The sequence below is a fragment of the Hyperoodon ampullatus genome, assembly GCF_949752795.1.
Source record: "Hyperoodon ampullatus genome assembly, chromosome: 4".
NCBI classification, from domain to species: domain Eukaryota; kingdom Metazoa; phylum Chordata; class Mammalia; order Artiodactyla; family Ziphiidae; genus Hyperoodon; species Hyperoodon ampullatus.
The window spans coordinates 49,159,777-49,184,553 of NC_136917.1; the positions used below are offsets into that span (position 1 = coordinate 49,159,777).

At 35.7% G+C, this 24,777-nt stretch overlaps 1 protein-coding gene across 4 annotated transcripts in view; it reads left to right on the forward strand.

The window, feature by feature from the left end:
* CSNK1A1 (casein kinase 1 alpha 1) overlaps positions 1-24,400 on the forward strand; it is a gene marked incomplete at both ends in the record, with an annotated part of 48,436 nt that extends 24,036 nt beyond the window's left edge. Inside the window, 8 exons of one of the 4 annotated variants that reach the window (XM_079704126.1) lie at positions 647-745; positions 3,163-3,246; positions 7,354-7,493; positions 8,872-8,950; positions 9,932-10,006; positions 13,222-13,328; positions 14,397-14,545; positions 21,893-24,400. In XM_079704126.1, the coding sequence (XP_079560252.1) occupies positions 647-745; positions 3,163-3,246; positions 7,354-7,493; positions 8,872-8,950; positions 9,932-10,006; positions 13,222-13,328; positions 14,397-14,545; positions 21,893-21,900 (741 nt within the window). Of the gene's footprint in view, positions 1-646; positions 746-3,162; positions 3,247-7,353; positions 7,494-8,871; positions 8,951-9,931; positions 10,007-13,221; positions 13,329-14,396; positions 14,551-16,623; positions 16,659-18,299; positions 18,759-21,892 lie in introns of those variants that run through there. The other 3 variants (XM_079704125.1, XM_079704124.1, XM_079704127.1) reach the window with 3 other exon arrangements.
* Positions 24,401-24,777: the final 377 nt, after the last annotated feature.

The following is a 24,777-nucleotide window of genomic DNA, read 5'->3' on the forward strand; positions in this document are numbered from 1 at the left end:
GTTACATGCTTACATTGTATGGTACCAACTTCCAGGAATATTTGGGTTATAATTAGTTAAAAACAAGTGAACAAGAATAAAGTGAGTGGACTGTTTCTATTTCAATTTAAAGCAATAACAACAACTTATAGCTACTATATCAGTTGGTCAACACCCCTTACTCCCAAGCACAAGTGAGTTTATGTGTGTATGTATATAAGAGCATGGAAATAGATCTGGGCGGTAGCAGGCTGTTTTTATATAGGTACGTCAGGAGGCATAGGATTGGCTTTTACTTTATATAATTTATTACAACAACTGAAACAATTCTAAATGTATTACTTTTGTAATTTAAAAATAAAACCATTTTTTGCTATCAGGTCATGTTTTGCTACTATCATGTTTATAATCATTAATACTGAAAGAATAAGCCTAAAGAACACTTCTGGTTTATGCTTATATATCCATCAGTCTAGAGGTAAATGCAGTGCCTGGTTGCCCTTTCTTTTTAATTTTGACTAGCACTGTCTTTGTGAACTCTAAATAAAGTTAATAAAATATACCTGTGATCTTGAAAAATAATTGGCATATTGAAGTAATTGAGAAATAATGTTTTGTCACTTAATACAAATCACTTAATTTTCTCTCCTCCTCCCCTTTTTTCCAGATGATCAGTAGAATTGAATATGTGCATACAAAGAATTTTATACACAGAGACATTAAACCAGATAACTTCTTAATGGGTATTGGGCGTCACTGTAATAAGGTTAGTCACATGTTCTTTGCATGAAGGAACAAAGAGTAAAAAACTTCAAGAATTGCTTTGGTGAACTTTCAGTCTTTAAATTAAGAGTCATAGTAAGTTGAATTTGCTATTGATAATTGCTTTAAAAGATTGTACTAGAAGGATAATCTATTAACTTAATAACTTGAAATAAATTCTCTCCAACTTACCCAACCAAGGTTAGTTATTTATATGGAAATATAAAATTCCAAGGGCTTATAGTGAAATGTAATCATCTATATTATTTAACTATTGAACAGTTGTATCTATTTTTCATTCATTCGAATAGCTAGCAAACAAAAAAACAAACAAAAAACCCCATGTACTTTTCTTCCTGAATGCTAAAAATCAGATTTTAACCTTTGTCTCTGAAGTGTGGGTTTTTGTAATATATGTGCTTGTGCCAGCGTGGGAACCACTGACCCATCTGTCACCATGGTGTTAACATTTGCTGACTAAGCATGGTTGATAATGAGAATTCTTCAGTCCTTGGATTTGTGTATTCAAAAGGATAACTTTTGGGCCTGCTTCAAAAGTAGTTGACAGTTTCTTATTTGGGTGCCAAGTTGGGTGGGGTCTCCACCCCTCTTCTCCTCTCCTTTTCAAAGGGAAGTGTAGACAAGTGAAATGAACATACATACAATGAAATTAGTGTTCATTGGGGGCTGCAGAATGGTTGAATTTATGGGGTGATTGGGTTTTAGCTAGTGACGCATGATTGCAGTTAAAAACTAATTGTGTTGAATTTTTTCTGCAATGATTAGTTTTACTGAGTGAATTGCTTTTTTTATTCAATGTTGAGCTCGGGCAGACAGGCAGCATTGGCAATGCACTAAACATGTTACGATCTGATGATCTGATAGAAATTCTCAACTTCAGGACAACTTGGGGGTTTTTTGTTTTTTGTGTTTTTTGTTTTGTTTTGTTTTGGGAAGGAACATTCCCATTTGTTTTATTAAACCATTAGGGAATGTTTGGTGTTTCTAGGTCTAGCTATAAATGTTTACCTTTGTTTGCCTGTATGAATGCCAACTTGGAGCCATTACCATTAGAACTGGTGTTATTTGTTAATGCGTGAGACATTAATGTTGGTCTGACCAAGTTTTAGGAATTAAAATTTTTTTGTTGAAAGCTGAGCTTTAAATAATAGAAAGTGTTTAAATCTACATACAACCTTTCTTGCCATTCCCAATTGCATCTTTTTTTTTTTTTTTTTAATGTAATGTGGCTTCTCTCTTTGAAGCATCCAGGTTCTTAATTGTTACTCTAAAACCTGGTAATTTAATTGAAAAATTACTAGTTTTAATTTTGGGGGGCAATTTTGTCAGTATGACCCTAATCTTTTGACCATTTCCCAGCCCTTTTCTTCCCATTTTCTTCCTGCTAAAGACCCATTATCCTCATGTGATCCGTGTTCTGCATGTTGACATTGCAGTACATGGTTTTTGTCTTAAATTTAATGATGGCCTAGATAATACCTCTTTGCTTTTTCCCCCCCTTTAAAATAGCTTATTAATCACATAGTTGTGTTAGGAAATCCAAATTGACCAGTGATACGTAAACCTTTTTAGAATCTTGTATCCTCTTTTAGAGATATTAAAAAGAATATTGTGAAGTTGCTTTGCTGTTAAACAGATTCAGAGAGACCCTAGGGTTAGAAGTGCAGTGTTTTACCTAAGATACAAATTCTAAATGTTGTTCTTGAACATTTTAGATTAGTGTTTTGTTTATGTAGTTGGTTTTTAGTGTTCTCTGTATTGTAGTTTGAAATATGCCAGTTGTATGAGACTGGATTCTTTGGTCAGCTTGTTCCAGTAGTTTTCTATTTGTGGGTAAAGAGTTGGGTGGGGGGTGCTTTTGAGGTTGATTTTTAAAGTCAAATTTCTTATTTGGAAAATTGTTCTGAATTTGATATTTAGGAGTAGTCACTCCAATCATAGTGAATTTGCTCATCTCTTCCAGTAATCAGCCCTGCATGCTTATGAAAATAAATTTTAAGGTGACTAAATGCCTTCTACCTCTTCCTTACTGAAGATTTTTTTCCCCTGTACAATCTTTTTTAGGGGAAGGGCAGATTGTGGTACCAAAGATTGCAGATCCAAATTCCCTCCTTTTTTATTAATAAATTAAAGAGCCAAATGTCACCATTGCTCTCCCTGTTTCAGGCAGTGACACAATATAGTGGCATTAAAAACCTGAGTATTTTCCAGAATTCAAATGTTCTTAAGCATGTGATTCTTATTTGGAAAACTGAGAAGCTACAGTGCTTGGTGGAAGAAGGATGGCATTTGGCTACCCTGTTCTTTCTCTAATGCCTCGGTGTTGCCTGTCTGCGCCGGCCATTGTTGCAATGTAAGCAATACTGTTTGATGCACTGCCACCCTCTATTGTCTGTTTAGTGTTTAGAATCTCCAGTGGGGAAGAGGAAAAGAAGCATGACTGTTAGTACTTCTCAGGACCCATCTTTCTCAGGATTAAACCAGGTCTGAAACTGTCTCCTATTCCAACCTCAATCCCAAATTCATGTGCTTTTCTTTCTTACTGTTTTATTTTGATTATTTTTGTTTTGTTTTAATTCTGGAGAATGTAGATCTTGCTCAAGCACCTCTTACGTTGGCATTATTCAGACATACTTGGCAAACATATAACATTACTAAGATGTTTCTTTGTGGCTTTTGCTTAAAGTTTGTAAAATTTAGAGAAAACCTAAATGAAAACAGGATTATGTTTAGATCTCTAACATCCACATGAGGAAATGTGTTGGTCTACCATTGAAATTCTTTACCTAATGGTAAACTTGAGATAGACTGTTCAATTTTTAAAAATAATTTGGAGTTGCATTACTGCTGAATGATATTCTGCGTCAACTCTTCCCCTTCCCCTAGCGTACTTTAGGTAAGTGTAGATCAGATTTCAGATCTAGTTTTTCTAGAATTGATTACCTCAATATAAGAATTCTCTCAGCTTCAAACAAGTGGCATAAAATGCTTAAAGAGCATTATATGCTCTGCAACTAGAATATACTGTATTCTAACAACATAACGATAACTGAAGCACTTATCAGTTACCATCAGTAACACATAAATAAAATAAACAGATGCATAACCTGATGATTTAGTGTTTAGCAGGCTAAACACTCCAATAACTTTCCAAATATTTTTTAAATGCAAGCAGAACTCTTCATATTTACTTTTGTAGAAGTTAGATAGCTTTATTACTGTATGAATTTTCAGATAAACAAGGGAAAATAATTTTTAAAAATCACACCATTTAGGTACTTAATCTTTGAAGCTCCTGAATGAACGAATCTTTATCAATTTAGTATACACTGAGAAGTAAGTATTGACATAAGTAATCAGAAAAGGAAAAAAGTTGCATTTGATATGTGAGCATACTTTGTAGTTCCGTTATTAAACCACAAGTATCATCTGGGTAATCATTTAATCCTTTTCCATACTGCCCAGCATTATTTCAGGAACTACGTTCTCCCACTGTTAAAAGGTTTCAGGAATTCAATTTTATTTTTATTCACAAAGAAATACCAACTGTGGTAACTAGGTCTTGGTTGGGCAGAGAGGGAGGATGGTGGGTAATTAGGTACGTTGTAAGGCAACTTTACTGCCCTATTTTTACTTATCCGTATACATTCACACATTTTACTTATATTTTATAACATAGTTATTTAATAATAGGTTTTCTGGGTTATAAGGAAAAATAATATTGTGAATTTTCTGAAGGGCAGGAAAATGTGACTCCTGGTTAGGAGAAAAACTGTTGTAAATACCAAAAACTAAAATTGGCAGTAGCGTTTCTGAAGAAAATGCACGTCTGCTGAATGGAGTTATCCCAGCATACTCAACATTAACTCATTTCCACATTCCTTTGAAAAATATGCTGCATTCTTTAAAACAGCCACAAATTTTACTTAGAACATGTAGTTAAAATCCACAGAAAAGCAGCTTGACAACCGAAGAGTTTAAACGTCTCTTTGCATATGCAGACCTATAAAAACACATTATTTTATGACGTTGAATACTGACTTTTCCTTTTTTTGTTTTACCTTTACATATCTGCGGCTATTGGGTTGTATCCTTGGTATCACATGGTTTCATGTAAATATTTCCCATTTTATATGTTTTTACTCGTTTTAAATTCAGTGCATAGAGAGCGACTAAAGAAGCATGATAGGTACCAGAAGGTAATGAACTATCAAGAGATTTTAAATTTTTAAATTTTAAGTAGTTTTCAGTTGTTTGCTCTTAAAATGGGATACCTTTGTTTATCAGTGACATTACTTTTCCTGACTAATTTTCAGTTTTTATAGGAGGAGAAAATTAAAAATTTTTTTGCTTTGATATTAAGGATTGAGATAAGAAGGTAGTGTTTGTCCATTTTTGTTTTCTTAATAAGTTAGGTTTTTGTCCTTTAGAATTGTAGAAGGAAAGAACTCTAGTGAACACTGAGTTTTTATAAAGCAGTCTTTTAGTTGTAAGAAAGTGGTTATTGAGTTGCAAATGGAGCTGTTGAATCTAGACATGAATGTAACTATCAGACATAACCATGTCAGAGTTGTTCCTGTTTTCTCCTCCATTTGGAGTACTAAAGGAAGCAATCTTAGAAAATAATCCTTAGAAGAAAGTTTATGTCCTAATCACTTTTTATTCATAACCCACATAATTCTTTTTTTTTTTTTTTTTTTTTTTTGCGGTACGCGGGCCTCTCACTGTTGTGGCCTCTCCCGTTGCGGAGCACAGGCTCCGGACGCGCAGGCTCAGCGGCCATGGCTCATGGGCCCAGCCACTCCGCAGCATGTGGGATCTTCCCGGACTGGGGCACGAACCCGTGTCCCCTGCCTGCATTGGCAGGCAGACTCTCAACCACTACGCCACCAGGGAAGCCCCCACATAATTCTTTAGGAGACTTTTTAAATGCCATGAAGCTGGATGTCCTTTTGTGTTTCCTTTGTTTTCTTTTCAGCGTGAATCTGTAGAACTTAAGTCATAATTTTTGTTTTGCTTAACATAAGTATATTTTGCTCATTTTAATATTTGAGTACTGAGCCAATTTTCATACCGAAAGAAACTTAAAGAGTATGAGCTTTATTTCTCTTAGTGTTTTATAACCTTAACTTTCCTGTTCCTATTTTATAATAACTCAGTTGTTCAAGAAGTGAGTTTAATCATACTAAAGAGCTTTCATTATCCAGTTACATTTTACTGAAAATTTAATCTTCATTCTTTGTAGTAGACCAGGTTAAAATAAGTGTTTCATTGTCAACATGGTTACAGAAGCTCAAACCTCAGCCTTTCCCATCCAGTGTATAACTATAGTGCCTGCCTGAAATATGCATTTTTCATCCTCCTAAAAGAAGCACTTGGTCATATCTTTTTCACTTAAATCAGTAACTTGCTTTAGTTATTTTTTGACACAAACCCTAACAGGCTAGGTGGTCATGTTTCCCAGTACATCACAGACTGTAAACTGCAGCAGAAGGAGCCTAATGTCAGCCTAATGGGAAGAAAAACTACGAAATTTAGGTGTAACTAGAAAAGAATAGTGTAGGGCTACATAGTATAAGAGCACATAGGCCTGCTTTGCTTGATAAACTTTGTAGACATAACTTTTGATAAGTGATTTGATGATAAAGGCTAAATAAAATTTTAAGTTAAGATTATTTTGATTTAGAAGGTAGGTAAATGTGAACATACTTTGGGTTTTTCCCCCCAAAATACTTTTGTTTTTTTTCTTGTTCGTATAAAAGTTTTAATCATGGAGAGTAAACCTGAATTAATTTTAAAAATTAGCTACATTATAAATGAGTATCTTATGCCCTGTGTACCATATAAATGAAACAGCACTAAACATTATTTTGTTCTAAAATACTACTTGGTTTCTGGTTAGCTCATTTAAACACCTTTATTTAAATAAATAAATACTTAAGTGCTTTTTAAGACTTTAGATCAACTTGTTATATTTTCCAGAAGCTTAAGCTGCTCACATGCGTAAATGTCAGTTGGAAATAAAATGAAATGCATGCTTGTTTTAAAATGCTTATTTATTATAAGTAAAAATCTTGGTTTTGTTGTCAATATACAACTTTCAGAGTTGTCTTATTTTAGATAATGAGCATTCTGTTGGCATACTAAAGAGTGGCCTTTGTAGAATGAAAGAGTTCCAGATAGCTTATGTCTAGTTTTTTAAAACCCCATGCTTGTTTACCAGTATAACAGGATGTCAGGCTTCATTATGGCATACAGCACACTTGTCAGCAACTCTGCTATTGAGCATGTATACATTTCTCCACTATGTTAGAGGTTCCAAAGACAGGCTCCTGAATGTGTAATGAACTGGGCCTATGAAACTGTTCAGCTGACAGGGATCAACCGCTTGACTTAACTGTATTTTTTTAACTTGATTTATTGATGAGGACTAATAAAAGCTTATTGGAGTGTTAAGTTCATTATCTGTTCTGTTTATGATGCTTTATTTTGATATAATTGAACAAAATAGAATAGATATCATTTAATGAGTAAGAAGCAGTTTAACTGAACAAGATTGGAAACCTAATGTCTCTTTATTTTCTTTTAAAGTTATTCCTTATTGATTTTGGTTTGGCCAAAAAGTACAGAGACAACAGGACAAGGCAACACATACCATACAGAGAAGATAAAAATCTCACTGGCACTGCTCGATATGCTAGCATCAATGCACATCTTGGTATTGAACAGAGGTGAGTTTGAAAATTGAATGTGTTTATCAAATCCATAGCAAAAGCCATTGATGGGTTTTTTTAATATTTTAATTAGTTTCTTACAATATCTAAAGATGTTTCTTGGCTGAAGATTTTAAAGACACTTATTAATCCTTTTACCTGCTGCTTTGGACAGTGCAGAGAAGCCAATTAAATGAGGCCTTTTTGTTTTCTTTGTTGAAGCTTGTCTTTTGAGGAGAAAATATTGCATGATGGAAATTAGAAGTATAAATGCAACTTTATGTTTCTTTTTGCAGCTAAAGACTACTTTTTTTCTTAATACTGATCTTGGGCTTTTTAATATGTTAGTGATGCAAGTTGAGTTTAGAGGAGGAATGTATTGGTTATTTTTACAAGGAAAATGTTATCTGATTCCTAGTAAACCAAAATGTGGTTGGTGGACCATCCCCTGTTCTACTCTTCCACCCCTACATAAATGAATAGGATTTAGTTTAAACATTGTCATAATTTCTGTGGTCTCTCTATTTTCTGACTTGAATTCTAGTTTTTCATCTACTTTCATCTTTTGTCAATCATTTTTCTTTTTGCTCCTTAAAATAAGCGTAGAGGGCTTCCCTGGTGGCACAGTGGTTGAGAGTCCGCCTGCCGATGCAGGGGACATGGGTTCGTGCCCCGGTCCGGGAAGATCCCACATGCCGTGGAGCGGCTGGGCCCGTGAGCCATGGCCGCTGAGCCTGCGCGTCTGGAGCCTGTGCTCCACAACAGGAGAGGCCACAACAGTGAGAGGCCCGCGTACCGCAAAAAAAAAAAGCATAGAAATGATATGCTTCCAGGTTAGGGAACTTCATGAGAATGAGCTTTTAATAAGCTTAGGGAATAGCCATGAATATCTGAGTACCCTTGGTTAAAGTATAGTTTCACATCTTCTGTAGGCCATTACCAGTCCTTAATTACATGTATCTGTCTGAATATGTGTGTAAGTGTATATGTATGTGTGTGTGTGTTTGTGTATATATTCATATAGATGTTTAATTAGCTTTAAGTTGTAAATTTTTTCAGCGTTATCCCTAAATAATCTTTGTGAGCTTCCGATGTCCTGCTAGATGGTTCTTCCGTCTTTATTAACCTCATTTAGAAAGTTATTTAGCTAAATTCTTTTTGCTCTTTAAAAGTTAAGTTGCAGGATCGTGTTATAATTTTGGATTCTGTGAGGAAATTTTGTTTAGAAGTAACCCATTAGGAACTTTTAAAAATTACCTTAACTGAGTAACTTCTTGCACAAGATACCAAATTACTTTCTCTCCTTGCTTGGAAACATTTTTTCTTGTGTACCTGGCTTTCTTTCACATGTTCTTCACAATAATTCCAGCCTTTAAATTTACATTTTCTTTTCTAGTCGCCGAGATGACATGGAATCATTAGGATATGTTTTGATGTATTTTAATAGAACCAGCCTGCCATGGCAAGGACTAAAGGTAAACCAGACTCACATCACCAGCTTTTTGTTTTAAGAATACAAATACACATTGGAGATGACCTTTAAGGTCCCTTTCAAGTATGAGGTTTTCTGAGAGTGAATGACTTTATTTTTACCTTTTATTGGTAAAATAAAATCTGATCGTTTCAGTAATAATTAGGTTAATAGACTCTCACAGTCACACTTGAGGAACAGTTTCCTTTGGGACAATTAGCAGGTACCCATTGGTAACCAGTAGATTTACCTGGAAGGAACTTGACATGGGCTAAAAAGGTGGAGACTTTCTCATTTTGATGTTTTGCCATTATGTTGAAAATGTGTACTTTTATGTACGGTAGAACTAGTTTATCCGGTAATACTAGCTATATTATTTAATTGTCCTAACATTTTACTTGTTTCCATTAATTAGGAGTTTTACCATTACTTTTGTGAGTATTTGTATGGTAATGATAAATTACTGTGTCCAAGAATTTAATGGCTGTTTAGTTGCTTTATTGGTCCTTTAAAGGTAAATGGTCCCTATATTTATTGAGCATCTATGAGCTTGACAAATTGCTCAATGTGTGGGTAGCTTTATCCAGTGTGAATATTTTTACACTGGAAAAATAACACCAGTTATTAGTGTCACTAAATGATGGGCAGACACATGTGTTTGGTATTGATCTGCTTATTTTGCCCTTGTTGAAGATGGGTTAAGAAATTTCATTTCAAATTTGACTCCACCCATTTTTACTTAAATCATATTCCTGTTAAACTCACCCTTTACTAACAGCTAAAAACGTTCTTGAAGCAGAAAGTCATGTGAAAAGTTAACAGTTTAGGAAAAGGAGATTACATATATTATACTTTGATTTCGTTTATTCTAGGTTATGATTTCTCTTGAATCTCAAGTTTCCTTTTATGTGTAGTATGTTAAACTAGTAAGATTCTTCTCATAATACTGAGTATATCTATGTGGTTTGATTCTTATTCTCCATAGGCTGCAACAAAGAAGCAAAAGTATGAAAAAATTAGCGAAAAGAAGATGTCCACACCTGTTGAAGTTTTATGTAAGGTAAATGTACATGATGATTTTTTTTTAATATAAATGATCCAGGAACAAAAAGGAACATTTTATTTTACAGCCTCAGAACTTAAGCATTCTATTGAGTAGCTATTTACTGTTTTAAATTTACTTTGGTTGATTCTTGGTATCTTTATGAATGACTTGAGGACTTCCTTGGTGGCGCAGTGGTTAAGAATCCGCCTGCCAGTGCAGGGGACACAGGTTCGATCTCTCGTCTGGGAAGATCCCACGTGCTGCGGAGCAACTAAGCCCGCACGCCACAACTACTGAGCCCACACACCGCAATTGCTGAAGCCCATGCGCTTTAGGGCCTGCGTGCCGCAACTACTGAAGTCCATGTGCCACAAGTACTTAGCCCACACACTGCAACTACTGAAGCCCGTGCACCCCAACAAGAGAAGCCACCTCAAGGAGAATCCCACGCACCGCAACGAAGAGTGGCCCCCGCTCACTGCAACGAGAGAAAAGCCGGCGCGGAGCAACGAAGACCCAACACAGCCAAAAAAATTTAAAAGTTACTGAACATATGAGTCATTTAAAAATAATTGTTTTATGTTTCTGGTTTAGGCCCTATGATCTGTTTTAAATTGGAGGAAAAGGGCTTCCCTGGTGGCGCAGTGGTTGGGAGTCCGCCTGCCGATGCAGGGGACGTGGGTTCGTAACCCGGTCCGGAGGATCCCGTGTGCCGCGGAGCGGCTGGGCCCGTGAGCCATGGCTGCTGGGCCTGCGCGTCCGGAGCCTGTACTCCGCAACGGGAGAGGCCACGGCAGTGAGAGGCCCGCGTACAGCAAAAAAAAAAAAAAAAAAATTGGAGGAAAAATAAGAAGGAGGTAAACTTTTCTAATAGAACCTCAATTCCAAACCTCAAAACCAATTTATGAGAAAATTAAGAAATATTCCCCTTATTCTTAAACTGGTGCCAGAGAAGAAAGGATATCCACAATTGGCATATCAAGGAATTAGGGAAACAAAGGCAAGCAGATTAGAACAATCCAGAAATAAGAAGTGTTCAACAGTGTAGATGGCAGTTTGAATCTGGCTTATTTCTCTGAAATCTCAAACTTTGAAGAGAGGCACGTGAGTTGAGAGTGGAAAGATACTTGTGTCATGATGTCTCTTCCGTAGAAAGAAGACCACATGGTCATCTTTGTGACAATTGCATACCTGAAATAATTAGAAAACAATATATAATTACATATTTGGGTGGTAGAAGGGAGAAATCAGCATGAGTTGAAATAGTACTTTGGAAGGGAGTAAAAATGATGATGTCTTTATGAGTCTCCCCATCCACAAATTTGCTTTCTCTTTTTCTGCATATCTACAGAAACAGAGGGTTGGGAAATTATGATCTTTTCTGAGACTCTTTGGGGATTTGTTTTAAACTATGAAATACATTTTAGGTTAATGAATAAAATATTCAGGAAGAGAACGGGAGGATTTAGTACATTCTCTGCTTGTGTGCTGCATCTTAATTTTGATCTGGAAATTGTGAACTACATTTCTCTTTTTGGATTAGACACATATAATTGATTCAGGGTGCAGTAAACACCCAAGTATTAGGTATTACTATAAAGTAGAAGTAAGTTCATTTGATAAATGCAGAATACTATTAATACAGACTGTGAATATATATTAAAAGTTGAAAAGTCCTCTTGAGAGTTTTTTAAAAATTAAAATGTACAATATGTTTATTATGTATTTTTAACTGTCCACCAGAAAAGAAAATAGCATAAAAGTACTTTATAAGGGCTTCCCTAGTGGCACAGTGGTTAAGAATCTGCCTGCCAATGCAGGGGACGTGGGTTTGAGCCCTGGTCCAGGAAGGTCCCACATGCCGTGGAGTAACTAAGCCCATGCGCCACAACTACCGAGCTACTGAGCCTGCGCTCTAGAGCCCGCAAGCCACAACTACTGAAGCCCACGCACCTAGAGCCCATGCTCTTCAACGAGAAGCCACTGCAATGAGAAGCCTGCGCATCACAACAAAGAGCAGCCCCCACTCACCGGAACCAGAGAAAAGCCTGCGCACAGCAACAGAGACCCAACGCAGCCAAAAATAAAATAGATAAAATAAATTTTTTTAAAAGTACTTTGTAAAAATTAAATTTGTTTCCATCACTGTAATCAATAAAAAATAAATGTTGTGGATATATACATTCTGTCCTATGTTGTGGATGTGAGAAATTTCTCAAAATCATAAGATTTTGGGAAGAGACTGCCTCTTTTAACTCATCTCCCTTCACATTCACATTTACTCAAAGGGAGGAGATGTGGGGATTTTTGTTGTTTAAATACTTTGCATTTCTAGGTTCCTAATGGCAAAATCCTTTTGGTGACTAATATCTACAGCCTTAAAAAATGTCTGTATACATCTTTGAGAATCTTTGCTAAGAAACCAAACATGGAAACAGTTTATGCCACAGATGTACTTATTAGTATTGTCTATAATAGGGAAAAATGGAATCCTCTAAATGTCCAATTATAGGGAACAAGTTAATTATGATGTATTCATTAGGTCAAATAATATCCAGCCATGAACTTCTAAAAAGTTGATGCGGAGGTTAGAAATGACATAGAAGGATGCTTGCAATCTTTTAATGGAAAACGGAATATATTATGTATGCAGTATGGTAACAGTTATGGGAAAAAAAGACAAACCCAATATATTCATAGGGTGTGGTATTAGATTGATCTATATCATAACAATGGTTGCTTTGTATAATTGCACTCTTGATTTTACTTCTCTTTATATAGGTTTATACTGCTGCTTAAAAAGAAAGTAATTTCAGAATGGAGAGAGAATACCCATTCACTGTCCTGTTCTGGCAAAGAACATTACTGGCCTCGTTTTTGTTGTTTATTCTTTATTGCCATCCAGTTATTGTACATTGATAAAATAATAGGTTAACAAGTGGGATATCTAAATTATTTAAGAACCCGATACTGTAAGGAAAGGATATATATTTCCTCTACCAATATTAAAAGATATAGTACATAATAAGGTGGTTGGGACAATGAAATTTTGTCAAATTTATGAGGATACCACGCCATATTATTGTTGTTTTAGTTCTCAGATCTTCTAGCAAAGTAGTAAAATATCCTCAAATACATTTCTTGCTTGTTTTTAAATACATTGATTTTTCTGTCTTAAATAAGTTTTTTGTTGTTGTCTTAATTTTGTGTTTTAACTCTTGAACTCGTAGGGATTTCCTGCAGAATTTGCCATGTACTTAAACTATTGCCGTGGGCTGCGCTTTGAGGAAGCCCCGGATTACATGTACCTGAGGCAGCTATTCCGCATTCTTTTCAGGTCAGATTTTAAGACTATAAACTCCAATGAGGGAAATTAGTTCAGTCTGCCCAACATATCTACTCTGACAAGTAGCAAGTAAAAGTGGGTCTAACCAGTGTGAACGAAATGTTAAGAAACTGTGAGTTTGACATTTTTCCATTTCCAAATATCCTTGAAATATTTTAGTTTGGGATGGAGAAACTTAAATCAAACTCAAAGTAGAATATAAATTTTCCACAATAGTTACACAATTCACATTAGATACAAGTGACTGTTGGTGGCAGTTGGAACTCTCCAACTTGGTAGAGAACCCTGCTCAATACCAAAATGAATAGCAATTAAAATATCAGGCAATAATTGGGAGTTTAGTGGAAGTAGGCCCAAATTCTAGGATCCCTAGGTATACAACCCATAATTGGTCTTGAACAAAAGGGAAAAATAAAGTACATGTGGCTTAAAATCTTAGTTGGGAGAGAAGAATTGGGGATAATCCTCTAATCCTAGAAAAGTCTTCCCAAGTCACCAGCATAGACATTGCCCTCTCAAAGTTACAGTCTCACGTCTACTCTGATTTGTCTTTAGGGGATACCTTCTGTTAAGAATATTCCCCCATAACTGACAGCTTGACTCAGTGTTTTTGTTGTTCATGCTGCCTTTTCTTTGGCTGCACAGTGCCGCTTGTGGGATCTTAGTTCCCCGACCAGGGGTTGAACCCACGCCCTCGGCTGTGAAAGGGCGGAGTCCTAACCACCGGACTGCCAGAGAATTGCCTCGTGGCTGCCTTTCATTCCCACTCCCCTGCTCATTTCAAGAAAGTTTAAAGGCAGCTTCTTTTTGAAAAGGGAGAGGATTTATTCTTGAATACAGCAGACCAAAGCGATGACATCATTTCCCCCCAATTGAGACATGTAAAAAGTGGAATTAACTGAACAGTAAGTCATCTATAGGGAAAGAAATCTTGTAGAAGCTGCCACACTTAAGATATTCATTTCCTTAAAAAAATGCTCTCACTGTCTTGAAAGTTCTGTGGAGTATTTAATTGGACCCTATTAATAATGGGTTAACATATAATTTTATATTTTCCAGGACCCTGAATCACCAATATGACTACACATTTGATTGGACAATGTTAAAGCAGAAAGCAGCACAGCAGGCAGCCTCTTCAAGTGGGCAGGGTCAGCAGGCCCAAACCCCCACAGGCAAGCAAACTGACAAAACCAAGAGTAACATGAAAGGTTAGTAGCCAAGAACCAAGTGACGTTACAGGGAAAAAAAATTGAACACAAAATTGGGTCATCCATTTCTAACAGTGTTAGATCGAGGAGGTGGTTTTAAAATACATAAAAATCTGGCTCTCTGTTTTAAAAAAAAGACGTCCTTGGAAAATTTGACTACTAACTTTAAACCCAAATGTCCTTATTCATATATATGTATATGTATTTGTATATACATATATGTGTGTATATTATTATCATTTCTCTTGGGATTTTGGGTCATTTTTAACAACTGCATCTTTTTTACTCATTCATTAACCCTTTCCAAAATAAACATTCGGTGTTGGGAATATGGTATAATCAATCAATCCAAAATCCTAGACCTAACACTTGTTGATTTTTAATAATGAATCTGGTTAGCCATGGTATTTTGACTTTCTTTCCAACTAACAGTGTTAAGAATTTTTCTGCATGTTAATGCTTCAGAATTAAAAATGGAAAATTGTGAACATGATCTAAGTTCAAGAGGTGAGTCTGGCATTGCCCCCGAAGTGTCTATCTTCTCAGTTGCAGAGCACCTCATTTACTCTCTTTTTTTTAAATTTTTTTTTTATTTTTGCTGTGTTAGGTCTTCGTTTCTGTGCGAGGGCTTTCTCTAGTTGTGGCAAACGGGGGCCGCTCTTCATCGCGGTGCGTGGGCCTCTCACTGTCACGGCCTCTCTTGTTGCGGAGCACAGGCTCCAGAGGCGCAGGCTCAGTAGTTGTGGTTCACGGGCCTAGTCGCTCTGCGGCATGTGGGATCCTCCCAGACCAGGGCTCAAACCCGTGTCCCCTGCATTAGCAGGCAGACTCCCAACCACTGCGCCACCAGGGAAGCCCTCGTTTACTCTCTTAAATGCTCAAATAACTGAAAAGCTCGACACATCCTTCCTTATCACAAAAATAAATCTCTCTTTTAGTTGCTGCTTAGCTACATATGTTCTTAATTTCAAAATGATTTTTTTCTTAGGGCTTTACTTTTTTTTTTCTTTTTTTAACTTTTTTTTAATTGTACAAATATTCAGGGTCTAGAGGTCTACTGTAGAAATTCTGCAGTTATTCCTCGCAAATTGAAAAAAAAAAACAAACAAACTGGGGCAAATGCCACTGAGCTGCTAGTCTATTTCCTTTCTATATCTCTCTGGCACTCTTAGTGCTACTAAGGAGTAGAACTGTTAGGGCACAGTGCCATTTCTTATCACTGTTGCCATACAGTTCAACTCCTGTGTTTTATGTTTTTTGTCTGTTTTTCTTTTCCCCTTTCTGGGACTTACCTCCTAATACCTGCCTACTTCCTGGAAGTGGTGGGCAGGTAAGGTTTGTTTTTTGGTTTCTAATTACGTAATTTCTGAATCACTGCTCTAATCTGAACTTGGTCTTCTTTGGTCCATATTTTACTGTTGCAATTAAAAAATTTTATAATTTAAAAATAGGCTCTAACCTGAGGGTACTTTTCAAGTAGTATAGTTAACTGATGTCATCCTCCTCCCAGCAGCTCATCTATTAGGAATGAAGTTGAGGTACTTTGTTTCCACGTTTCTGGGAAGGATCCACGGTTGGAGGTTAATGTAGTGGAAGTTCTTAGAGGAGGAAGTTTGAACTCAAGATAACAAACACTAATGCTTGCCCAGTGCTCTACCTGTGCATCATAGTTGGAATTTAATTGTCTCTTTTGAATGTTTTAATCATTATATAACTAATCATATTGTCAACAGGTTCTTAATGAGGTAGGTGGCTAGTATTGCTGAGAAGTGGTCCTGCCATTTAGGTAAGACTACATAGACTCTCTAAACTGAGGACCTGACACCTACAGTGTATTTGCTTTTTCTCACAAAATGAAACCAGTTTTTAACTAAAGCTAGCTGGGATAATAGGATCATCACAAGTTGCAGTTTCTAGAACGAAAATTAGGTTGAAATCTCATCTGACCTAGAACATTGCACTTCAGGCATTCAGCAGCCTTCAGAAAGAATTACCTTATTTTGAGCTAGTTCCCTTGTTAGTTTACTGTGTGTCTCTTACTCAATAAACAAGCAAAATTTTTGTCCTGCCTTATCTAGGTCTTAAAGATGAGAAGTTGGATCCACTGAGTTAGTATGTTTCATTGGAAAAAACTGTAATTAAACTTAAGTTTAATCCTTATTTGGTATTGTATTTTTCATAAAAGCAACTTAAAATCTTATAAAAATTTCATAGCATTATTAGACACTGAGGTTATACAGATATCACACAGACATGAACTTGTAAAATCTTGAAAATTTGGACTTTTCATAAAACCCACCACATATCACTGACTGCTTTCAGAAATGCATTTCCAGGCAGTATGTTTTGACTCTTAAGCAAAATATTGCTTGCAATTAAAACATGCCACTCCACAGAATACAAAGAACAAAATTCTTTTTAATCTTCGACTCGTTTTATTTTGGATATAAAACTTAGTGCCCTAAACAAATCTTACACAAAACCCCCCCATATATAAAGCCATGAAAGCATAGCACAGTTGAGGGTGGTATGAAATAAGTATGGGGAGTCTATTTCCCCTAACTAACCTCTACCCCAACCCCATTATCTGGGTCATCCAGTAAGAAATCTCCTGTGAAGCCTGGAGTTTGAAAATAACTGCTCTAGCTTTACTTACTCCTGATTCCAATCTCTAAATAATAAGGGTGTTTGAAAACATATTCTCTTAGGATTCCCTACAGTAAGCTTTTATTCAAGGAAGAGCTCAATGATTCATTGATTTCAAGAAATCTTTTCCGTGGTGATGAAAAAAAATTGTATTACATTTTTCTAGTTAAAATTTTAGATGTGCTTTTTAAATATATCATTTGTTTTTCACGAGTTACCCTTTCAGGGGTTTCCACATCAGAGGATTCAGTATCTTAAATGGATCTTCAGCAAGTAAATCTCTATATTGCAGACACATACATTCCTGGGGAAAAAACCCCCCAAATGGTAGCTTTTACTAATATGTTTTCTATGATAATTTTGGAAAAATCTTTATCTGATGTTTCTTCCATTGAAAGCTATAAGTTGTTTTAGCAGTTTACTAATAAGAATGTGCAAAGACTTTAAAGTCTGACTTATTCAGCTAAGATGGACTTATATGTGATAGACTTCTGTTTACTTTTCTAAAGAAAAGATCTTTTGAAATATTCCATTTTGAAGGCCATCAAAAGACTACAAGGTGTCTCCCCTAATGCTCACTATGATCTGTACTGTTTTTAAGTGCTCAGGTGCCACAAGACTACAGTTATTGTTTTTATGCACATTAAAGAGGAAAACAAAGAGGATACACTTCCAAATTCATTTTCACTCCCTTTTCTTCAACTATATTTGATTTTAAGGAAAGTACTTTTCAAGACATTTAAGAAGTAAAGGAAAAAATATTTTTAGGACATTCAGAATTCACTTAAGTTTACCATTTCTTTAGTTGAGGGCAGAGATGGGGAGAATTGCAGAAGGTAGTGAAGCCAAAGGTGGATCCTCTCCTAATTCTACTATTCTCTTCATCTTAACCCATCTGTTCACTATTCCAGTCATTGCTACTAAGCATAGTTTTATCATAATATACATGGATGTCAAATTGTTGGCATTTAATAGATTGGAAATATTTTTTCCGTCACATTATCCTACATGTTCATGGTCTTCCTTGATTTACCTTCCAGTATTTACTGGGCTTCACTTACCATTTATATCTAGCTTAACTTTTTCTGACTTCACCAATTGCTGCTAGGAACGTGGCTGGTCATTCAGCAACGTAAACCATATCACAGGGGAAGACCTTGAAATATCTGGAGGGACTGCTCTGCTCCGAATACTCTCAATCCAAAGAGGTGCCGGGGAGCTGCATCTGTTTGCTGAAATTTTTGTGAGCTTTTTTTCACTGTGGACAATAAAGCTGGAGAGAAAAGAACCAAATAACCCAACAGGAAATAAAGATGAGTGCTTAAGAGTTGATCTGAAGTGATCTGAAGCCCACCTCTCGAAGGCTCGCTGGACCTATCAAACTTTTCAACTTGTCAGATTGCAAACAACTGTCAGAAGACCTAGAAGAGTACAGTGTTGCTGTGACTCAGTGGTGTATAATGCAGACCATCTACCAGTTGGGGAAGGAATCAGTTGTAACAGGTATTTTAAAATTCATCATCCATAGAAATCTGTAGCAGAATTAATTCTGTAAAAGAGAAGACAAAATAAATCAGGTCATCAGTCTTTTTTTTAATGCAGCTTAGGGGTGATGTGTACCTGCTATACTTAAGTTGTCATTTGTCTTATTTGTAGTGATAAAAATAAAACCTATTTGTCTTTCCCAACTAAATACTTTTTTAGTTTCTGTGGAAAAGGAAGAGTTATTTTAGTTTTTGTTTTTTCCTTCAACTTTTATACTGTCAGTCTGATTCAGAATTCTCCAAGCTTGATTCTGATTCTATACAACCAGAAAAACCATACAAGCGTATTATAGGAAAAGTTAGTTAATATAAATGGCTTTGCATAGTGAATGTAAATATTATAGTCAAAATTAATTTTTAAAAGTTATGTCTTATACTGTGAAAGGATTCTAAATTTTAAAAGCTCATCGCAAACTTCCTAGCCTTACTATTACGTAAATATATCTTTGAACTAGTTTGTGGTTCTGTTGAAAAACAAAATCAAGTTAATCTGAAGTTAATTTACAGATAGGAGTGGATACATACTTTCCAGATTTCAGACTGAGGGATAGAATCTCCTGGTTAGTTGTAGAAAAATAAACATTCTTTCTCCTTTTGCAGATTTGTAAAGAAAACTTAAATGTATCTATTAAGTCCTGAATTTGTCACATTAATTCTCCAACCCTGTTTTAACTCCTCCCCCCCCCACTCTTTTTTAGGAACAAAGGGATTCACTCCTTCATTCCTTATTTTAACTGTTGCAGTGAAGATGGGGTTTTGGACTTTAGAAACCAGGAGACACCACCTAAACTACAAGACAAACCAAGGACTAATTGCACACTGAGGAAAAGAATACTTAGTACTTGAAGATTGAATCTTGAATACCTGCTGAATGCTCCTATTGAGATTTTTCCTAAACAAGCATCTGTAACATTTTAGGACAATTCACCGGAGAAACATTGATCCCTGGGTGGAATATCCTACCATTGGCCAGTCTGAAGAGTTAAATCTGGATTTGACTGCTCTATTCTACCAGGAATATTGTTAGGCTAGCCTTTAACCAGCCCCTAAACAATTGTAATCATTAAATAACCCAGCAGTTCTTCAAATATCAGATTAAAAGATGAACAGATACAATTCTTATCCCTATTAAAGAAAAAGAGTTTTCTAATATTTTGACTGACAATGTAACTTACGTTTTCTTTTTAGTTTGTTAGTGGCAGTGGTTTTCATTTTAATGCTGTTTGGATATTCAGCATAGTACAGGTTTCCCCTGTCTGAAAGTAGGGCATTCGAAACCTTTCCTAAGCTAAAATGGCATAAAGCAAAGAAGCAGTTACCTTAGGATACATGTTGCTGATAAATTGAGATAATGCATGGATGCTGGCAGACTGCAGTTCAAAGCTGTGGCTGCTTGAGGCTGATGGTAGTTCCCAGGGAAAGAACTTGGCCGTGCCATTATCACTACTCGGTGCATGAAGTGGCATAAAGCGAACTTTTCGAAAAGTAGGGGGATACCAGTAATTATTCAGTATCGTGTAATTGTGTAAAAAAGCTACAGTAAAAGAAAACCCAACAATTTTAATGGTTGTGAGAACATTTTTATTGTATTTAATGATAATTGCAGGACTTGAAACCAAATACTTCTCAGGATAAGGGTCATTGTTATTTAGCTAATCCATAGTTTTAATTTGCTTTAAAATATTCTGTATTTTAACATTGGAACTAAGTTACAGTATATGGTCAGATTTTTAAAAATTTAATTCAGGTTTGATTTGACAGCCTTTTCTTTTTGTGGTTTTACACTGCTAATACTATTTAATAACATGCATCAGAAACGTAGTATTCCTGTGGCAAAGTACATTTTCAGAAAATTTCATTATCTTTCACTTTTGGCATTTGCTTTATGAACTTAGTGCTAGAACAGGCAGCAAAAGCCTGTTTTGCACCTACTCTGTTATTACGGCACTGTGGAGAGACAGAAGTACAACACTCACATCTTTGTCTTCGGAGCTTGTCACAATATAGTTTTCAAATGAATGAAGATGACTTTCTGCCCTCAAATGAAAAAACAAAGGCATACATGCATGAAAAGTAAATTACAGAACTATTTCATTTATCCCACAAAGCCTGCTGGAGATGATCCTGCAAATGTTGAAGTATCAAAAAAGGAGCAGCTTATGATTGACAAAAACATGGTTTGTGCTGAGGAAGTGAGTGATTAGAGTGAGCTAGAATGAGCTATATAGGTTGGCTATAAAGAGGAGGGGTTGGACCAAGGGTCATTGATGACTTAAAGGAGGCCTGTAGGTGAGAGAAGGTGCTGATGAGATTTTCATGATGTTGAGACAGCATATTCCCTTTAGCTATAGATAAAGCTTGTAGGTATTAAAAATGGGTGTATTTCCTCTGATTGCCTTCAGCTGTAGATAGAACATGCAGCTGTTATTGCCTGAGCCTCCTATTCAAACCTGCCTTTATGTGGAAGCCCTGAAGTCTAATTTGTGGAGGAGGAGAAGCGTATTTACAGGGCGGGGAGGCTTGAAAGTAAAGCCAGAAAGCCTCACTCATCTACATTTTCAAATCAGTGGTAAAAAAAAACTAGTCTTTTTAGTGTAACTGATAGACGTAAAGAACTTTTAAAGGTCTAAGGTTTCTGTATAAAAATCACATACTTACCAGGTTTGTGTTCAGTGGAATAACTCAGATAATTATGCCTTGAATACATTTATTATTAAAGCCTTTTGTTCCTCGTTTGTATCAGAAATAATGTACAGAAAAGTTCCTGCTCACAGTATGATTAAAACTACTTTCTAGTTGATAAAGCAATCTTATTTTTTATTTATTTGACTAATAAACAATGTATTATAGGTACTAGAAATACAGAAGTAAACAAAAACAGGCTTATTGGAATTACCACTAATTCTCTTGAGAACTGTATGCTGGACGGGAAGGCATTAATTCACTGTATACCACTCCTGCCTAGAGTCATCCAGTACAGAAGTTTCCGGTTTTTTAAATTTTAAACGCTAACCTGACCTAGTGATTTTCAAATAGATGAAAATAACATATGAGTTACCATTCTAAAGTAATTATTTCCCTACTTTGGGTGTGGTTAAGAAAATTTTTAACTTGGAGTTTAACATTCTTTTTTTCTGTTTTGATTTTTTTTTAATAGGTTTCTAAGCATGAATCAAGGAACAGAAGAAGCAGAGCAGATGATTGGAGCAGCATTTGTTTCTCCCCAAATCTAGAAATTTTAGTTCATTATGTACACTAGCCAGTGGTTGTGGACAACCATTTACTTGGTGTAAAGAACTTAATTTCAGTATAATAAACTGGCTCTGGGCAGCACTGGCGATGCTGTGTCCTGAGTTGTAGCCGCTGTAATTGTGAATATTAACTGAGATAGTGAAACATGGTGTCCAGTTTTCTATTGCATTTTTTCAAGTGGAAAAGTTAACTAAATGGTTGACACACAAATTGGTGGAGAAATTGTGCATATGCCAATTTTTTGTTAAGATCTTTTATTTTGAACTATACTGCTTTGAGATCTCATTTCAGAAGAACGGCATGAACAGTCTTCAGCCACAGTTGTGATGGTTGTAAATGCTCACAATTGTGCATTCTTAGGGTTTATCCATCCCTGGGGTTTGCAAGTTGTTCACTTAAAACATTCTTAAAATGGTTGGCTTCTTGTTTGCAAGCCAGCTGATATGGTAGCAACCAAAGATTCCAGTGTTTGAGCATATGAAAGACTCTGCCTGCTTACCTGTGCTAGAAATAACAGCATCTAAAGTGAAGACTTAAAAAAAACTTAGTGACTACTAGATTATCCTTAGGACTCTGCATTAACTCTATAATGTTCTTGGTATTAAAAAAACAAGAAAAAAGCATATTTGTCACAAATTTAGTTAACATCTTAAACTGAACATGTATGTATGTTGCTTAGATAAATGTAATCACTGTAAACATCTATGATCTGGGATTTTGTTTTATTTTGAAACGGGAGCTTTTTTGTTTACAAGTTCATTAAAAACTATAAACTGTTTCTGTAAGGAAATGAGATTTTTTTAAAACAAAAAAAATGCCTTGCTGACTCACTACGAAATCAAAATCTCCCCAATTTTTTAATAGACTACTTCAAGCCATTTGTTATGTAATATTCCTTTGCGAATCATTTTAGATTTAGTGTCATGACTTTTTCTCAGATTTTTTATTTAAAAATATTTTTTCCCCTGAAGCGGAAAGGCATTCTTTCATCTTTCTTTCTTTTTTTTTTTTTTTTTTTATGACTTGTAGGCACAATACCTAGTGCTGCAGCTGCAACTGCCAGGACTTGGTATTGTAACTTTTGCAGCCTCAGACTAACAGCTGGACTGATTTTGAATAAGAATGAAAGCGTTAAAGGGTTTAACTACAAAATGAAACTATTGTTTAAATTCCTTGTTGATTGGCTCTAAGCAGATTGACTCCTAACCTTGGAGAGCATCATACCCTGTGAAGTTCTTGTGATTGCTGACCCTCCCTATCCCCCACCCATTTCTATAAATTATCTGCAGTTCATCTCTCAGTCTTATGTGTGGCTCTTTTCTTTTTCTGACCCAAGAGAAAGAAAAGCTTAATAACTAATTCATTAGTGTAATTTGTTCATTTATAGCACATCAGGATAAGTTAAAAGAACTTTTGTCTAAAAATGCTGCCAGGCGCCTATTTGTGTAAATGTAGGTATTTTGTAAAATAACCTTGAAATTGTAAATTGACATGTGTTTGGTCAGATTGTGTCAGGTTTGTTTGTTTTTTTTTCTTCTCATTTGAAAACTACGTTAGCAATAATTAATTCAATGACGACCACATTCTGCCATTAAAAGATATATTAGCACCACCATACTGCAGAAATCTTAATGAGTATGAACTTTGGGGTAGGCAGCTTCTTTGTTTCCTTTCTGTCCACCCATGTTGGTTAAGGTATTTGTTTCTTGACTAATAAACCCTTTGATACTTTTAGCCAGAAATCAGTCTCATAAAGCTATTTTTGAGTATAGTTTGTGTAAAATAAAAATGTTTAGCTTTGGTAATAACTTTTCCAAGCTGAACTCCCTCTAGCAAGATATTTTTCAGTGCTTTTATTTACTATGCACTTAGACTATGCACTTTTTCTGAAATATTTTTGTAACACTTTTTTGTATTTTTGCCATTTGAAAAGGTTGTGGTGTAGTTGGTCTGTAATTAAGTTGCAGATTTAAAACTGCTGTTAGCTTTGTAAATCAAAATATAGGTGTTTTTGTCCTGGTATATTGTCATTCCATCTGCAGCTGGAGCTGGAATACCATTGATCTTCTAGCTACCATTCATTTTCTTCACAGTTCACAAAAGAAGAATGTGAAATTCAGTGAATGCTGTTACTAATCCTGTCTGGAGATGAATCTCATTTCACCAAAATTAAATTATTTTTTTCCACTAAAATGGTGATACAAGTTGAAGACACATCACTCTGAAATTGGAAGACCTCACCACTTAAGGCTCCGCAGTGGCTTACTCAGCTGAACTCTAGGTTACTGCTCTTTATTTTGTTCACCCATTGGGGGGTGCAGTTTTTTAAATGTTGGGAGATGGCCATTCTAACTACTGTTGAATGTCTCTGTTTTGGGAAGGTATAACAAGAAAATAAAAAAATATATATGAAGGGAGAGACTGGTTATCTCCTCCCATATGGTTGTGCTCATGCTCCTATGGCCTGCAAGTGGAATTATGGAGGGTTGCTTTTACTATTATTTTCTATCAACAAATATTAAGAGATTTTTCCTATTTCTACTAGTCCTTGCAATGTTTTGAGCAGATTATACTTTAATAATTATAAATTTAATTCCATTATAATAAAAATACCAAACAAAAGGATTTTAGAATCCAAGCCACTGAGCTAGTTTTCTCAACATTTGCTGAAATACTGAGATTACGTTCTTGTAACTTGAGTGAACCATGGGAGGGGGTGGCCTAGATGTTTTCAGCTTAGCTCCTAAAAATTTGCCAGTAGTTTGTGAGATAGTTGACTCTTTCTGAGCC